Below are 17,434 nucleotides of genomic sequence, written 5' to 3'. Positions count from 1 at the left end.
TTGTGGAGTGTTTGCACGATTGCATAGTGGACTGTAGGATTGCACAGTTGGTCATGTGTCAGTGGTATCACCACTAGACAATTGTAGAAGGTCCGGGGCACTCCTTAGACTGTTGTCAAAAGATAGCGCTATGTCTTGGAAGGTGCCAATGGGGAAGACCCTAATAATAGAGAGGCCGTCCATCTAGGGGGTCCATCGTTGGGTTCATGCCAAAAGGTGGTGTGAAGGGCTGTCGTTCTAGTTGGCGCAATAGGAGCGATTGGGCCAAGACCCTAATAATAGAGAGGCCGTCCATCTAGGGGGTCTATCGTTTTGTTCATGCCAAAAGGTTGTGTGAAGGGCTGTCGTTCTAGTTGGCGCAATAGGAGGGACGGGCTCAGACATTGATACAAAAGATTTGTGTAGATCGCCCACTCCATGGCCAACTCGTCAACCCGCTACATGATTGCCCTATTCCAATCACAAGTTGGTGACTTAAATTAGGAGCCTGATGACCACGGTCTAAACGCACCCTCTTGGGCGGCCTCTAACGCCTCTGCAAACGCCAAGTGGAAAGTTTCGAGTAGTGAAGCTTCTGATGTGAGCTAAAGAGACATTCCAGTCATTGAATATCTCAAGTGTCTACAGCAGGGAATATTCGTCTCGGCCAGAATTGAGCATGCCAATACTTTTCGTGTAACGAGAGCAATTTAGACATGGTAAGGAATCTCTCTCTCTTTCTCACACACACATACAAATATTTTTTTGGGTGAATCACAGCTGGTGTTGATTTTTAGCACTGCCCAGTTAGGTACATGCTGCACTTTTTTTGTCGTGAGGGAAAGAACACAGATGCACACAGTTAAGTTGCAAAATAAAAGAGGGAAAGAAAACACACACACACACACACACGCAAATCGCACAAGAAGTCACATATATGGGCGTCCCTCCACAGGTCGTCGTGGAAGCTGTTGTCAGCAGCTGCAGCCTCTGCAAAGCTCTCTCTCCCAATGGGCACTGCAAGACTATCAATTTGTATTGCCAACCTAGCTCAACAAGGAACATGCTCACCATCTCTGCCTCCCGGTTACGTCCCCTCACCACATATCTCGATACAAACGATCCCAGGTTAAATTTTTATGGACGTGCCCTGAATTTCCCTCAGACCAAGCTCACTAGGCAGGGTCGAGACTGCATTGTTGTGTATGCCAGCACGTTGGAGCTGACAGCAAGTGCTCAATCTGGCGTTGTTAGTCAATCATTACAACCTTTCAAGGTGATTCTATAGGGCTCTGTTTATGAAAATGCCATCTTGCTTTTGACCATGATCATAGTCAGAACAGTCAATAACGTTCCCTTGAACTTTTGGTTCAGCAGTTCAACCCAAATTGGCGCCAGTTGATAAATTTGAATTTCTGGGTAGTTCGGGATTACTGCAGGCTTGTGGAATCTGTCAATGCTTTGGAGTTGGAAATGCGGGGGCTTTCAAATGAGCAGGTTTTCCTGAAATGCAAACACGCTCTGCTATCCCATTGTTTTTTATATAGTTTAGACCATCGTTTACAACTTTTGCTTCTGTTTAAAAGATAGTTTCCGTGCAGCTACAAGCTAAAACCAATGAATTTAGGGAACGCATCAGATTGGGGGAAACATTGGACGAACTGCAAGCTGGTAAGCCCATTCCCTTTTCCCTTACCGCTTCCACACTTTTTCTCCCTTCTCTTTCTTCGCCTTGGACCAGTTTCTCAATCCACAATCTTGCTCTTATGAACAGAGACATTTGCTGTTGTTCGTGAGGCAGCAAGGCGGATCTTAGGAATGAGGCATTTTGATGTTCAGGTACTTGGTAGTACCACTTTAAGACCAGCCTACATATTTCTTTTTGAGTTGAAACTTCTTATGAAGCAGAATATGACTAAGTAAATTTATCTTGTTTTTCTGGATGTTCTCTGCCACATTGTGTACCTTTTTGGCTAGTATTCCTTGATAGATACTCTTTCAGAAGCAAGTTTATTTTTTCTTCCTTATGACTGTGCACTCTTTGGTTTGGAGGATGATTAATGTCCTCGTGCTGTAATGCTGCTTCTATTCTAGATTATTGGTGGGGCAGTGCTTCATGACGGGGCCATCGCAGAGATGAGGACCGGTGAAGGCAAAACTCTGGTGTCTCCCCTGGCAGGTCTATACATTTTCATTTTCATAAAATTGAAGGATGGAAATAGATGAGGACTGTGACTAAGCATCATTTCTGTGATCTGCAGCGTACTTGAATGCTCTCACAGGTGAAGGAGTTCATGGTATGTTCTGAGAACTTCTCTAATTTGTGTAGGTTGTGGTTTTGTGCTGATTGTGGGAAAAGGCGAAATAGAGGGTATGGTGTCAAGATGGAAGAGGATTGAAACGAAAAAAATATATGCAAGGTAAAACAACTAGGAGGGCTCAAACTGTCATGACAAGAGAAATCACTAATCCATGATTAGTAGACATTAAAAACATTATTATATAAAATATGCCAATGGTGTAACATGTATTTGTATTTATGGACACTGACCGATTTGTTATGGTGGCGGTGGATCATCTCAGTAGATAGAACTAGTCGAGCTGGAGCCATTGCTTCAGACGGCATCAAATTTGAACATGTGACACTCACTCTATTATTAAAAATGTGCACACACGTGTCTAGGTCCTAGGGGCAATAGGAAGTGAAGGGTGCATTAAGGTGCATTGAATGGTAGTGCATGGGTCATAGGATAAGGGTAGGTGTAAATGGGAAGATGGAACTTGAGTGATCTCAAGGGACATTAATGGAAGGGTATCACCCTTTCATTGTGAATCTCACGTAGCATTCTTCATTCACCTTGCATTCATCCGCCACCTCTCACACACCTTGCATGTAGGTAGAAATAGAACAAGTACTCTCATGAGGGCGCTCTTTCCCAATGGAGGGCCAATTGGCATTCAAATTCTACATGCATTGCACACATTTGCATTCTTGAGAAGGCTGTTTCTTCACATTTGGTATCAGAGCTTCGACGATCCACCACCGGGACGGAAAGAGAAGGAGAGGAGCGAGCACAAGCCAAGGCGCAAGCGTGTGGGATAGAGGCACGAGAAGCAAATGCAGCGTAGGGCAAGACTGTTGGAGGGAATTGCATGGACAGACCATGTGCGAGAAGGCATGCGCGGGAGAAGGCGGGGCACACGACAGACTTATGGACGGGTAGTGATGCAGGGCGTCAAAGATTTTGTTGGGGAAGGGAGACGGTTTGACGAGGCCGGTGAAAGCAATCACGAGATCTGGTCCTGCAAACCTTGAGAGAAGGTTGACTGCAGATCGCAATATCAATGGAAGGCAGATCGCAAATTCACACAGCAAGCATTGCAATCTTTGGATTACGGAGTCTCCAAGGCAAGGGCTTTCTCTGATTTTTTGGGTCTTTGGATGGGGAACGGGGTGTCCTAACGGGGTGACTCTCCTCCCTATGCGAATGGATCCTTAAAACCCTTAAACCGTGGGAAAAAGAGAAACCCCCCCCCCCCCCCCCCCGTCCCCCGTCTTCCCCAACGGAAAGTCGGATTGGAACAAGATTTTAAGGGGGTGATCCACCCATTAAGTACCCCCTATAACGATATCTAGAGCTCCAATCCACTCAAAATAAGTAGTCCAAACGGAGCGCACCAGTTTACAGCCAAAATACAAGAAGAAAAGTCTAAAAGAGAAGGAAGAAGAGGTCATTTGAAGTGGTTTTTCGACACAAGCAAAGCGGGAGTCAGATAAGTATCACCAGCTCTATAACACTTGACTTTTGCTGTAAAATAAACCCCTTTTCTGAAATTACAGCAAGTCATTTTATCTCTTGTATTACTAAAAGGAAAGAATGGAAGGAGAAGGGATATTCTTGTTCTGTTTCCTCCACTACTAGAAGGAGATAGGGAGAGAACACTATCACCTCCTTCTGAAGAGGATAATGTAGATGAGAGTTACACACATATTGAGTATGATAACCCATGTATAGAATTACCTTCATCTCTCCTTCAAGAATCTCTCGATAGGGAGTTTTCCTTTAGAAATGAATGGAGAAACGAGTTCATCCAAGAGCAAGGCGCTGAGTTTACGCCTTTAACTCAAAATCCCATACACATGGATTATAATCCAAGTGCAAGAGGGAGGGAGGAGTCTCCCGTTAATAAGCTGGTTTCTTAGCTTAGCCATATGATTGAACAGTCCATTATGACAAAATTAAGGACTAAGAGAGTGCAGAATTTTGGGGATGACGATTTAGGCACCCCCTCGAAGAGAGCCAAATCTCAACCTCGAGAGAGAATAGAGTTTCCAAAGTATGATGGAGCAAGAGAGGCAGATAAAATCCTCAATTGGATTCGCCATTTTGAGCTATATTTTTCCCATCAAGATAAGACCGACCACGAGAAGCTTGCTCTTGCCACACTGCATCTACAGAAGGATGCTTTGATGTGGTGGTCCTTATGACAAACGGGAAAAGAGCCTATTCTTCAATGGTCCAAATTTGTAGAGCAGCGTAAGGTCACTTTCATGCCTCCAAGGCATGAAGAAGAATCGACCTTCCGTTGGGGAAGGGTCAGGCAATTCGAAAATGAGAGTAACGCTGAATTTATAGCTAGGTTCTAGAAACTCTCTTTAGAGTTACCTTAGAAGAGTGAGGATGATAAAAGGAAGAAGTATTTAGCAGCCCTAACCCCGAAAGTGAGGTATGAGGTTGAAATGTTCAACCCAACCACCTTGAAAGACCTCACTAAATTGACTGAGATTGTTGAGAGGAAATTGAATCCTCGGAAGCCTTTCAACAAAGGAAAAGAGAACGCTATTGTACAAAACGTTAACAGGGAATCACGTCCTGGATGGATACCATTTCCTTCCATGATTGATGATGAGAAGAAAAAGCTAATTAAGGAGGGTAGATGTTTCGGATGTAAGAAACATAAGCCAGGGCATCCATGGCATAAATGTCCTACTCTATTAGCCAAAATGCCAAAACGAATTCTGTAAAAGGGAAAGGCAAAGCATCCAAGCAGAAGGGTGAGGCTTCTACCTCCTCATCCCAAGACTCTACGGTGAACATAGTGTTGGGGGTAAAGGCACATTGCCAACCCTTAATTAAAGAATTAAAGATAGGACACCTATGACTGTCTTAAGACAGTCATAGGGTAAACCTAATCCTAATAAAACATAAGTGAGTTTGTGGTGTGGCTCACTATCACTTCACACCCGCACTAGAGTGTCACTCTCTCACTCTCACTCTCTTGCTCCCTTCCACTTCGCTTCCCCCTCACAACTGGTATCAGAGCCTATCAAGCCTTCTCTCCCCCTCTCAACTGCCTACCTCATCCGTACCGTACGGACGTACGGACAGATCCGTACGGCCGTACGTCGTCCGTACGACCGTACGGACGGGCTTGACATCGCAGCGACAGCGTGGTCGCGGGTGCGGGCATCATCAGTTTGTAGGCGGCGCGTTTTTCGAGGGCATCAGAGTGAAGGCGCGGTCGCGGGCTGCAGGACTTCTGCGCGGCGCATTTCGCGAGTCACCTCCAAGGGCATCGCATTTCGTACGGCAGATCTAAGGCGGCGCATTTTCGTAGGGCTGCAGGCTTTTGTTGCGGGCGTGGGCGTCGTCAAGCTGCTGCAGTACAGCAGCATAGCTGCTGTGTTTTTTTGCAGCCATTCATACATCAGCTGTATGGACTGCCGTACAACTTTGTACGGGAGTCTTGGCATTTTGTACGACAGTCCTTCATCCACCAGCAGGGTACAGAAGTACAGCAAATTTTTTTTTTGCTGCAAAAATCTCGACTTTTTTTTTGGGGGGAAGCGTGCACCGATAGTACACAGGTACTCTGCAGGGACAAAAGTACAACAGGTACTTTGCAGGTACTGAAAAGTACAGCAGATTTTCTGATTGGAAGAGGAATATTCCTGAAGCATTCTAGCAGTATACTGTGCATTTGTTGAGGTACATCAGGTACTCTCGTGTCACTCACGCTTGAGGTGACTTGTGCCACAGTGGTGGTGTTTGTGCAGTTACTTGTCATTCAGGAAGGTCAGATGCTTGTTTTGCAGAAACTTCTATGCATTTACTGAGTGCAATTCTCAGTTTTGGGTGACCATTTCAAAGGGCTTTTGCCTGGATGTGTTTGCAGTATATGCCTTGAGGCAGTGTGTAGCCAGGGAGTGTAGCCAGGGAGCACACATCTGCTTTGTTTCCGCAGTGCATTTGGTGACATTTGTTGCAGGTCACATTCTTTGTACGCACTTTGAAAATCTCAGTTGAGCCACGCTTGGTCAGGGCGCATCGAGTTTACTCGGTCCCTAACTGCCCATCGTTGACAGTGCTCAAAAGATTTTCTTCTTGGTGTCTGTACTTTGTGATTTGTGTTGTTACTGAGTACACAGGGGCAGTCTATGCATTGCACATTGTCAGGTACAAGTGTCAGAGAGTTTTCATATTGCTTGCTACCTCAGTGTTGAGGTGTCCTCCACTTGATTCAGTTGTCAGATCAAGGGGCTTTTGCCCAGACTTTGTTTGATAGCACTTGGGTTACCGACAGAGATCTTCAGATGCATTTTCTCCCCTTGGTCTAAGGGTGATTGCTTGGGATTTATCCCATTTACTGTTGCAGGTTTTGTGACAGGCTGAAGGATCATTTACTGTTTTTGGGTGTTAGTCAAGTGGTTTCTGCAATTTAACTCAGTGCAATACCTCATCTGAGGTGGGAGAAGTGATCAGTACAGTCAGTACAGCAGTGTTTACAGCAGTGTTGGTGGTTTTGTCAGATGATTGTGCACTGTTAAGCACTTGTTGAGCAGCAGCAGCAGTCTGAAATTACTGTTTTTTATGCCTCTCTGAGCTCAGAACAGTTTGTCAGAAGGTACAGTAGTTGCAGGGACATTTACTGTTTTGCTGCAGATTTTACTGACAGTTAAAAACAGCACCATTGAGAGTGCTTCTGGCTCTAGAATAGAGCAGGCCTTTTCTGAGAAATCAGAACCTTTATTCAGCCTCTTTTACTTCCAGGGAGTCAGGTACTTTCCTCATCTGATATGGCATCAGGAGGAGGTGATTCTTCAATTCTGAACATAAAGAAACTGGAAGGAGCACATAACTATGCATTATGGGCAGAACAGTGCTTGAATGTACTTCTGTTAAAGAAGATTGCTAAGCCCATAAGGGTGAAGGGTGTCAAGCCATCTGATATGGCAGCTGATGACTGGGAAGAGCTTGATTTGTCCGCGAGGGCAGCTATCATGCTCACTATTTCAGACACTCTTGTGTTCAATGTACAGGTTGAAAAGACCTCTTATGGTCTATGGCAAAGACTAGAAGAATTATATGCCCAAAAGAGCTCAGCCAGTAAGGTTTATTGGCTGAAGAAGCTGGTTGATCTTCGCATGAAGGAAGGTACAGCTATGACCTCACACTTGAGTGAGTTCAATGCTATCTTTACACAGCTGATTGCACAGGGGTTGAACCTTGATGAGGAGTTCAAGGCTACTTTCTTGCTGTGTACCCTCCCCGAGAGTTGGGACACTTTCAAGACCACCCTGTCAAACTCGAATGCCACTCTTATTTATGCTGATGTAGAGAGCTCTCTCCTTATGGAGGAGATGAGCAGGAAGAATAATGCGGGCAGCAAGTCTTCAAATGCTTTGCAGGTACAGGACAGAGGCAGGACTCAGCAGAAGGGGAGATCTGCTAGTAAGTCCAAATCCCGTAGTCAGTCCCGTGGCAAAAAGGACATTGAATGCTTTTATTGTGGCAAGAAGGGACATGTGAAGTCGAAGTGCTTCAAGTTCATACGGGATCAGAAAGCCAAGAAGGCTGAAACAAAGGATGCAGGAAATGCAAGCAAAGGCAAAGGCAAGGCCAAGGCAGATGACTTGGATGCAGTGAATGTTGCAGCAGAGGACAGTGACAGTGACATACATGATGTTTTATGCTCTTCTGCTGTAATAGCACATGCTTTGGTTATTGATGGCCATGACATGCACACCTGGCTCTTGGATTCAGGTGCCTCTTTTCATGTTACTCCTCATAGGGAGTGGTTTACTTCCTACACAGGTACTCATGGAGTTGTTCATCTTGGAAACAACTATGCATGTCAGATTGCAGGGATTGGCAGTATACAGATAGTACTTCCTGATGGACAGTCATTTATGCTTGATGGCGTTCGCCATGTGCCGCAAATCAAGAAAAATCTGATTAGCACTGGCTTATTAGATGACAGTGGTTACCACACCACATTTGGGGATTCCAAATGGGTGATTACTGATGGTCAGACTGTAGTGGCTGAGGGTTTTAAGAGTGATACCTTGTATCCTCTTTATGTTTCCAGTGTGGGTAATCATGTTGTTGCCATAACCGAGCTGCCAAAGGTTTCATTGTGGCATAGCCGGTTGGGACACATGTCTGTTAAAGGAATGCAAGAACTGTCACGTTTGGGTTATCTGCTGCCTCTCTCTTTTTCAGATTTGCCTACTTGTGATTATTGTATTTTTGGCAAGCATTCTGTCACTCCTCATAAGAGGAGAACTCCTCAGAATAGAGCACCACTTGATCTAGTGCACACTGATTTGTGTGAGATGCCACAGCTATCACTAGGGGGTGCAAAATATTTTTTTACTTTCATTGATGATGCCACACGTAAGGTGTGGGTCTATTTCTTGAAGCATAAGGGAGATGCCTTAGATGCTTTCAAGAAGTTTGTCGCTCAGGTTGAGAATCGGACAGGTCGTAGGCTGGAATGCCTCAGATCCGATAATGGGGGTGAGTATGTGTCACATGCTTTTGTGCAGTTTTGCCAAGCTAAGGGCATCAAACAGGAACTCACAGCCCCTCATAATGCATCTCAAAATGGTGCAAGTGAGCGGATGAATCGAACTATTCAGGAGAAGGTTCGATGTATGTTGTCTTATGCTGCATTACCCCATGGCTTTTGGGCAGAAGCCGTGCAAACAGCAGTTCACATTATTAACAGGTCACCAAATAAGGCTTTGGAGTTGAAAGTGCCAGAGGAGGTGTGGTTTGGCAAACCACCCTCATATAAGCACTTACGTGTATTTGGCTGCGAGTGCTTTGCTCATGTACGCAAAGATCTACGCACCAAACTGGATCCAAAGTCTATCAGATGCATCTTTATGGGTTATGGTGACGAAGGTGAAATGGGGTACAGGTTATGGGATCCCGTTAAACGGAAGATTATACGCAGCAATGATGTCATCTTTAAAGAAGATTGTGTACACAAGGAACCCGTGCAACCTGTGGAATACAGGAGGGTTATTTATGATGATGTTGGACAGCAAAGAATGCCCATTTATATGCAGCAGCAGCCTGCTGCAGATCACCCTGTTCAAGAGGGTATACAGGCTGAAAATCAGCCAGATAATTTTGCCAATGATGCACCACTGGATGTGCCAACAGATGGGGCTGTAGAACAGCCAGATATGGTGGTACAGCCACCCGTCATGCATGAAGAACAGGCTGGACAGCAGCCTAATCCGGAACATTTTGTGAGGAGGAGCACCCGTGCACAACGGCCTCCTGCCAGGTTTGTTCCAGGAGCCAATAATGTGGCTAATTTTATCATGCTGACTGATTGTGTTGAGCCTTCCAGCTTCAAGGAAGCTATGGGAAGAACAGAGAAAAAGAAGTGGGAGAAAGCCATGCAGTCAGAAATGGACTCCCTACTTCAGAATGATACATGGGACTTGGTGCAGCTACCTGCAGGCAGAAAGGTTTTGCCATGCAAGTGGGTTTACAAAGTCAAAGTGGATTCAAATGCTTTACCTCGGTATAAGGCCAGATTGGTTGCCAAGGGATTTAAGCAGGAAAAGGGCATTGACTTTGATGAGATTTTTTCCCCTGTAGTCAAGATGACTACTTTGAGAGTAGTGTTAGCTCTTGTTGCTCATGATGACATGGATTTATGTCAGATGGATGTGAAGACAGCTTTTCTTCACGGAGATCTTCATGATGAGATCTATATGAGTCAGCCAGAGGGATATGCTGTTAAAGGGAAAGCACAGCTTGTGTGTAAGCTCAAGAGGAGCTTGTATGGACTCAAGCAGGCGCCAAGGGAATGGTACAAGAAGTTTGATGCCTTCATGCAGTCCCAAGGGTATCATCGGTGTGAGACCGATCATTGCTTGTACACCAAACGGGCAAAGGATGGCAGTTTGATGCTACTCATTCTATATGTGGATGACATGCTTATTGCCAGTAAATCTCAGCATGAGATTAGTGTTTTGAAGAAACAACTGCATAAGTCTTTTGACATGAAAGACTTGGGTGATGCAAATCATATTCTTGGCATGCGTATTACTCGTGACAGGTCCAAGGGACTTTTGTTTCTATCACAGAAAGAGTATATTGACAAAGTACTGCAGAGGTTTAAAATGGAAGGGGGGAAGTCCATTAGTACCCCGTTGCCTCCACATTTAAAACTCAGCAGTAAGGACAGCCCCAGATCAGATGATGATAAGGCTGAAATGGCCAAGGTTCCGTATGCATCTGCAATTGGATCTTTGATGTATGCCATGGTTGCCACTCGTCCGGATATTGCTTTTGCGGTGGGAGTCATCAGCAGGTATATGGCAAATCCAGGCAAGCGGCATTGGGAAGCAGTGAAAGGTGTCTTGAGGTATCTCAAGGGTATCAAAGACTTGTGCATATGCTATGGTAGGCAGGATGCATTGGTGCATGGTTTTACAGATTCAGACTATGCAGGGAATGCGGATAACCGGAAGTCTACTACCGGTTATATTTTCACATTTGCAAGAGGTGCTATATCATGGGTGTCTCGGTTGCAGAAATGCGTTGCACTGTCAACCACAGAAGCTGAATATGTTGCAGCCACTGAGGCTTGCAAGGAAGCAATATGGCTTACTCGGCTGGTGGGAGATTTGGGCATTACAGGAGATATGCCAGTTTTGCATTGTGATAGTCAGAGTGCTATCATGTTGGCAAAGAACCCGGTCTTTCATCAGAAGACCAAGCACATAGAAGTGAAATATCATTTCATCAGGGAGGTACTGGAAGACAAGCGACTTGAGCTTGTGAAAGTGCACACTGATGATAATCCTGCAGATTTGCTCACTAAGAGCTTGCCTACAGAGCGGTTTGCACATTGCCGCCACATCATGGGATTAGGATGAGACCATTCTTACTTTATGGTCTTGTATACAGTAACTGTATATTGCTGTAATTTTTATTCTTTTCTCCCCTTTAGGCACATTGGCCTTTAGGTGGGAGGTTGTTGGGGGTAAAGGCACATTGCCAACCCTTAATTAAAGAATTAAAGATAGGACACCTATGACTGTCTTAAGACAGTCATAGGGTAAACCTAATCCTAATAAAACATAAGTGAGTTTGTGGTGTGGCTCACTATCACTTCACACCCGCACCAGAGTGTCACTCTCTCACTCTCACTCTCTTGCTCCCTTCCACTTCTCTTCCCCCTCACACATAGAACCAAGAGTAAATGCTATCCCTTCACCCAACACTGGTGTATGGATGTGTGAACTGAATAGAGAGTAGGCATATTCATTGTAGAGTATGGATAGAGAATAAATATTTTTCTCTCCGCGAGAACGTCTTATGGGATGAATAGGGCTGAAATAGAAGAGTTGAAAAAAGAGAGTGATGATCTATAGTCTCTATAGATTAAGAAGATCTTCATCACAAAATCATCTATAGCCAAGGTCCACCTAGTTCAATGAAACATTTGGGTGAGAGAATCGTTTTAATATTGACCAGTTTGTTGAGAATATGTTTCAGCTTATTGAGCAGGTTAGTATAAAGAAATTTCAGCAGCTAAGTTTTCAGAAGAGGATTCTGAGCATGAAGAGATCCTGAAGAGGCACTGCAGTGGTACTTATGCATTTTTAATATTCAGCATCAAGAGGAATCAGAACTTAAAGATGGGATTAAAGTTTTGATTCAGAAGAGATCATGTACTGCCAAGAGAAGACTATTTGCAAATTATGAAGAGGAGATGCAAATGCAGAAGTAAAAGAGAAGCATACTATGCATCAGCTTTGCTCGTCTTCATGCACATTCTACCTTTCACATTTTTTAGCATCCAGGTTAGTAACCACTTTGATCAGATGGTGTCCACCAAGTGTATTGAACTCCAGGGAAATAGAAGGGACCCTATTCTATCTTCACGCTCATGGGCCCCAGAAAAACATGCAAATTAAATCCCCACAATGAATTGATAACCTGTTGTCCTTAACAATTATTGTGATGGATAACATAGCGTCCGGTTAAAATGACTCAAGGCGACCACAAACAAACAATATCAACACAAAGACGGCCATCAAAGTCATCCAAAAACTACTCCTAAAGAACAACCACAACATGGCTCTATACGCTGCCAATTTTGCAAATTAAAAAAGCTATATGCAGTTTGTGTGAAGAAACAGCCTTCTCAAGAATGCAAATGTGTGCAATGCATGTAGAATTCCAATTGGCCCTCCAATGGGGTAAATCGCCCTCGTGAGAGTACTTGTTTCTATTTCGACCTACATGCAAAGTGTGTGAGAGATGGCGGATGAATGCAAGGTGAATGAAGAATGCTACGTGAGATTCACAATGAAAGGGTGATACCCTTCCATTAATGTCCCTTGAGATCACTTGAGTTCCATCTTCCCATTTACACCTACCCTTATCCTATGACCCATGCACTACCATTCAATGCACATTAATGCACCCTTCCCTTCCAATTGCCCCTAGGACCTAGACACGTGTGTGCACATTTTTATTAATAGAATAAGTGTCACATGTCCAAATTTGAAGCACTGGCTCTAGCTCGACTAGTTCTATCTACTGAGATGATCCACCGCCACCATAACAAATCGGTCGGTGTCCATCATAAATACAAATACATGTTACACCATTGGCATATTTTATATAATAATGTTTTTAATGTCTACTAATCACGGATTAGTGATTTCTCTTGTCATGACACTCCCTCCTGCTTGAATGGGCAGAAGTCCTCTTCTGGATGCTTGCTTGCCCTCTTTCTCTTGCTAATACATTGTAATCACTCAGAAATGGTGCCCCAGAATGTGCGTGAAGGCAAGCACAGCTGATGCATCGTAAAATTGCAATTACTCAGGATGCTGCCCTAGAATACTGATAGACTGTGTGGCACATATCAAGTGATGAAGTCTCATTGTCAAAGTAAACTATACTTCCAGAGTGTGTATTATATGTTACAAAAGCTTAGGCGAAGTAAAATATGGAATAAGAGTGCCTATGACCTCGAAATCTGAACTTGTAATCAAGGAGAATAGCTTTTCTCTTGCTTTCGCGTTACAGAGTTCTTTCATCATGGGAAGCGGACTCCCTCATTGGATCTCCTCCCTTCTATGGAATTCATGGTGGTCAGTCGTCCAGCTTTCTTGGGCCTGAGGCATATTATTGTCTCCATGGTAGGAAGATTGGTTCTCATGGGAGAGCATCTGTAGACAGGTTTAGGTTCTAAGATGGGTTTTATGTGGAGTTAGTGGCTACTAGCTAGGTGATATCACTCTTTTAATGAATTCCTGTGGTACGTGGCACATACAAACTTCAACTTTTATATCCTAGACAATGCAAAAAGAAGGCATCCCACTGGCACTCTTCTACAGCAATCTTAGGGCTGGTTGTGATCATTTTAAATAGTTTTCCTTTCAAATCATAGATACTATCAGTGTTTAATTCTCATGTACCTGATTGCTACCTTTTTTACCTTTGCCTTTTCTCAACTGTATTTATGTATGTATTACACACACGATGTATATATAGGTATGCAAGATTCTGCGGTAAACAAAATCTCTCAATTGATTAGTGAGGGATGGAAAAAGAAGGGCATGAGTTTACTGTAATTGTTTACTACATATGTTTGTATGTTGTCTATTTATGTGCGACCTCTCCAATGTGTCTAGGTAAAGGTTGAGGCTCGCCTGAACCATTCCCAATCTACGTGGATGTGAATGTGAGACCCACAATGCGGCCCATTACCGCTTGGTCCTAAATCCCCTGTACCACACATTCAGCCTATGGTTTGCCAATTAGATGTTACTAAAGATGCTGCCATTTGAACATCTCTGGCCAGAGCTTGCGATTGCCACCCTTGACCCAACACCTCGGAAACAAAATGCTTGGGAAACAAGGAATTGGAAGAAAGAGGAGAGAAGGGAAAATGGTGGCGTGAAGGACAAGAGTGAGGGTAGCTAGACAGTATGGGGAAGAGGTAAGGCTGAACAGGGGACTAAGAAAGGGTGTGAGCCAAAGGACAGGGAGTACGAAAGGATTAAGTCAAAGGACAGGGGGAAGAGGGCTTAGATGAGTGCAGGGGTGGGTAGAAGGATAGACAGGTGTGTGTATGTGGCTGCAAGAACTGGTGGGGGAGCCAGTAAGGGAAAGTAAGGGGAGTAAAAAGGGAGCCTGGGAGAAAGTAGAGGGTCACGAGGAAGGGCAGGCTGCTATAACAGCTGTCAGCCACTTGAGGGGGCCAAGGGGAAGCCAGAGGAGCAGGTCTGAAGGGGAGGAGTGGATAAAGGAAGCAGGGGAAGAGAAGGGGCTGTTGCAGCAACAACCCACAAGCAAGCAGTGTGGGAGGAGAAGGACGAAAAGGGGGATGGCAGCCCGAGGCTGTATCTGCTGGAGGGAGGAGGCAAACACGAGCTGGGGGAGGAGCTGCAGGGCAGGGTGGAGGAGAGGCTGAACGAGGGTTTGGGAGCTTAACGGGGAGTGGAGTTTTGATAGCCTAATGTTTGTGCATATACAATTTAAATTAAACTTGTTTGTGCTGCATAGTTACCAATCCAAACAATTACACTTATTCATATGCCTGTACACACATACACTTGTATGTACATGCATACATGCATAACATGTAATACAATACATGTGTGTGTGTGTGTCCGTGTGTGTGCGTATGGGCGTTTGTGTTAATGTGGAAATTAATGATAAAGAATTCAATGCTTGAAATATATAGACCTCTGCAAAATCCACAGACAATTGTCTTTCTCTCTGTTTTTCTTTGTTCAGCATTTCTCAAATTTGTAAGGTTGGATATGTTCTACTCTTATAAAGGGGGCAGGGGTGTTTGAATTTACTGTGTGTCTGTAATCATAGAATAGATCCTTCAAAATGTTGAATTGTTTTGAAATGTATCAGATGTATTTTAACAGCAAAATTGTGCTTCTGGCAGTGAGGGTAGTGATTGCCACTTCCATTTAAGACTCTTTTGTAGAAATTTATCAAGATGGTGGGCTAGAGCCACTAGCACCTTGGTTTTTATAATTGCTTCGTTTATCAAGTATATATGTGTGAGTAATATGGGCAAGCCAGCTCCTTAACGGACTTGGCAAGCTGCAGAAGTTTGCTTTGTTTCTTCTTTATTAGATGGTTACAATTCTAGGGTTGTGACTGATGTTATGATATGTTGGGTGTCACATGTAAGATGATATGTTATCAAAAGGATTATTACCTGGTGTAATGTGTGTGCAAGCAGTGGTCACAGTTAATGATTACCTTGCTCAACGGGATGCTGAGTGGATGGGAAAAATTCATCGTTTTTTGGGGCTTTCAGTTGGCCTTATTCAGGTTGTTTCAGCAGCTCTGGTTCTTGTTACATGTATACTTGAAAATATTTATGGAATTATGTATGCTATGATATTATTAAGTTTTGGCTCAGTTTATTATTGTAATAGTGACATTTTTTCTCTCTCTTGCGCAGAGTGGGATGGATTCTATGGCAAGGAAGGCTGCTTATAGTTGTGATATCACTTTTGCCCATAATTCGGTAATTCCTTGAGAGTTTTTTCATTGTGATATTGTTACAAAAATGTTGAAGTGTCCAGTTAATGGTAAGAAAGTATGTACCTGCTCTCTCTTCACCATTTTCAAGGAAGCAGCTTAAAGCCCATTTATCCATGCGCATCGCAGTATGTAAGGTTCTTTTCGATGTCTTCAGAATAAAGGTGGAGTACACTAAAATTTGGAAGAGTCAGTATAGAGTCATTATTTCCAGACTGAGTAATTCTGCCCTGCTGCGTATGGAATTTGCTGTCCAAAGCTTCAGGCTCCCCTGTCATGGAAATGAAGTTTTCGACGCACTCTTTCCTATTCAAGAAACCTGCCTTTGTTTGCGCCATTTCCTTCTCAAAGAATTCGCCACTGTCAGCGCCATTCCCTGCTGAAAAACTAGCCCTAATCTGCCCCATAAGCACCCGCCATTACCATTGGTTGCCCAGCTACACCATTTGGTGGTCACTGCTAGTGCCTGGGTGTTCTCAGCTCCCGACCACTGTTTCGGACTCCACAGCTCTTAACACTTCCACTCTCTTGCTGTCCCTTAGTCCTCTGCCATTGATTCTTGCTGCTCTCCATTGCCAAAGCCTGCTTTCAGCCCACCATTTCATTTACTCCAAAACTGAGCTCAAGAAGACAAGGACAATGGGAAGGAGAGTAATGGGCCCTTCTCTCTCCCTCTGTGATTGACAGGAAAAAAGTCAAGAACATCAAGATAGCAGCCCTGGTAAAAAAGACAATAGGTTCCATGGCAAAGGGAAAGAAAGGTGACAAGAAAGAAGACGAACAGTAAAAGCAGATCAAGCTCGAGGACATGAATAACTGCAGCAACAGCAGTGGTCTGTAGGCTGACAGGACTGCTATCTAGAAGGCAGCCACTAAAGCCTCAGCCTCAGCCTCAGCAGTTTCAGCTGTAGCCTCAGTTTCAGCTTCATCATCATCAGCGACGTCGTCGCCATCATCATCATCGTCACTATCTTTGGAGACGACATCACCAACATTGACATTGACATTGACACCAGGATTGACATCAGCTTTGACATCGGTATAGATATCGATGTTGACATCAGTGGTGGCTTCTATTGGAAAGGTGACCTCCCCATCTGTAAGCCCCCATATGAGGAGAGCATGGGGGAGGTGGAGCTGGGTGTGATGAGGTTGCCACATGGGCAGCATACAAACATATAAAAGTAAAGACATGGGGCTGCCACATGGGCAGGACATAGGCTGCCATGTGGGCAGCACAATCAAACCATGTACTTGGCTGCTTGAAGAATAGCATGGAACCTTGCCAAGATCAGCCGCTGCATGGACACGTTGCAGCATCTGGAGGATACTCATGTCATGTATGGCGACTGGGTTAGACCTAAGGATCTGCGAGCCTGCGTGGATGTTTGGACAGATGGAGCCGGAAGAAACTAGTATGGGGTGCCCAGGATAAGGCCGGGATAGAAGGCGCTTCTGTATGGGACTGTATGGATGGTGGAGTAGTACGTACGTGTAACAAAAGCTGAGATTACATTAGCCATGCCCACAAATTCATAAATTACCAAAACCATAGAAACCAAGAATCAGAAAACAAGGAGGAAAGAAGAGAGACGATACCGCATTGGCTCCAA

General features: G+C 44.3%; 1 protein-coding gene across 2 annotated transcripts in view; it reads left to right on the top strand.

Annotated features, from left to right (window-relative positions):
• The first annotated feature begins 499 nt into the window (after window positions 1–499).
• SECA2 (Preprotein translocase SecA family protein) overlaps window positions 500–17,434 on the top strand; it is a 125,998-nt gene continuing 109,063 nt past the window's right edge. Inside the window, exons 1-9 of one of the 2 annotated variants that reach the window (XM_087397301.1) lie at window positions 500–698; window positions 935–1,255; window positions 1,357–1,476; window positions 1,581–1,650; window positions 1,754–1,818; window positions 2,074–2,158; window positions 2,241–2,276; window positions 15,517–15,608; window positions 15,742–15,807. In XM_087397301.1, the coding sequence (XP_087253427.1) occupies window positions 696–698; window positions 935–1,255; window positions 1,357–1,476; window positions 1,581–1,650; window positions 1,754–1,818; window positions 2,074–2,158; window positions 2,241–2,276; window positions 15,517–15,608; window positions 15,742–15,807 (858 nt within the window). In that variant the 5' untranslated portion in view covers window positions 500–695. Of the gene's footprint in view, window positions 699–934; window positions 1,256–1,353; window positions 1,477–1,580; window positions 1,651–1,753; window positions 1,819–2,073; window positions 2,159–2,240; window positions 2,277–15,516; window positions 15,609–15,741; window positions 15,808–17,434 lie in introns of both variants that reach the window. The other variant, XM_087397300.1, reaches the window with a different exon arrangement.

This window comes from Dipteris shenzhenensis, chromosome 26, assembly GCF_047967505.1.
Source record: "Dipteris shenzhenensis isolate YYH24624 ecotype China chromosome 26, Dip_SZ_1.0, whole genome shotgun sequence".
Taxonomy (NCBI): Eukaryota; Viridiplantae; Streptophyta; class Polypodiopsida; order Gleicheniales; family Dipteridaceae; genus Dipteris; species Dipteris shenzhenensis.
Note: the sequence above shows the minus strand (reverse complement) of the source record. Positions and strands in the feature narration are given on the sequence as shown.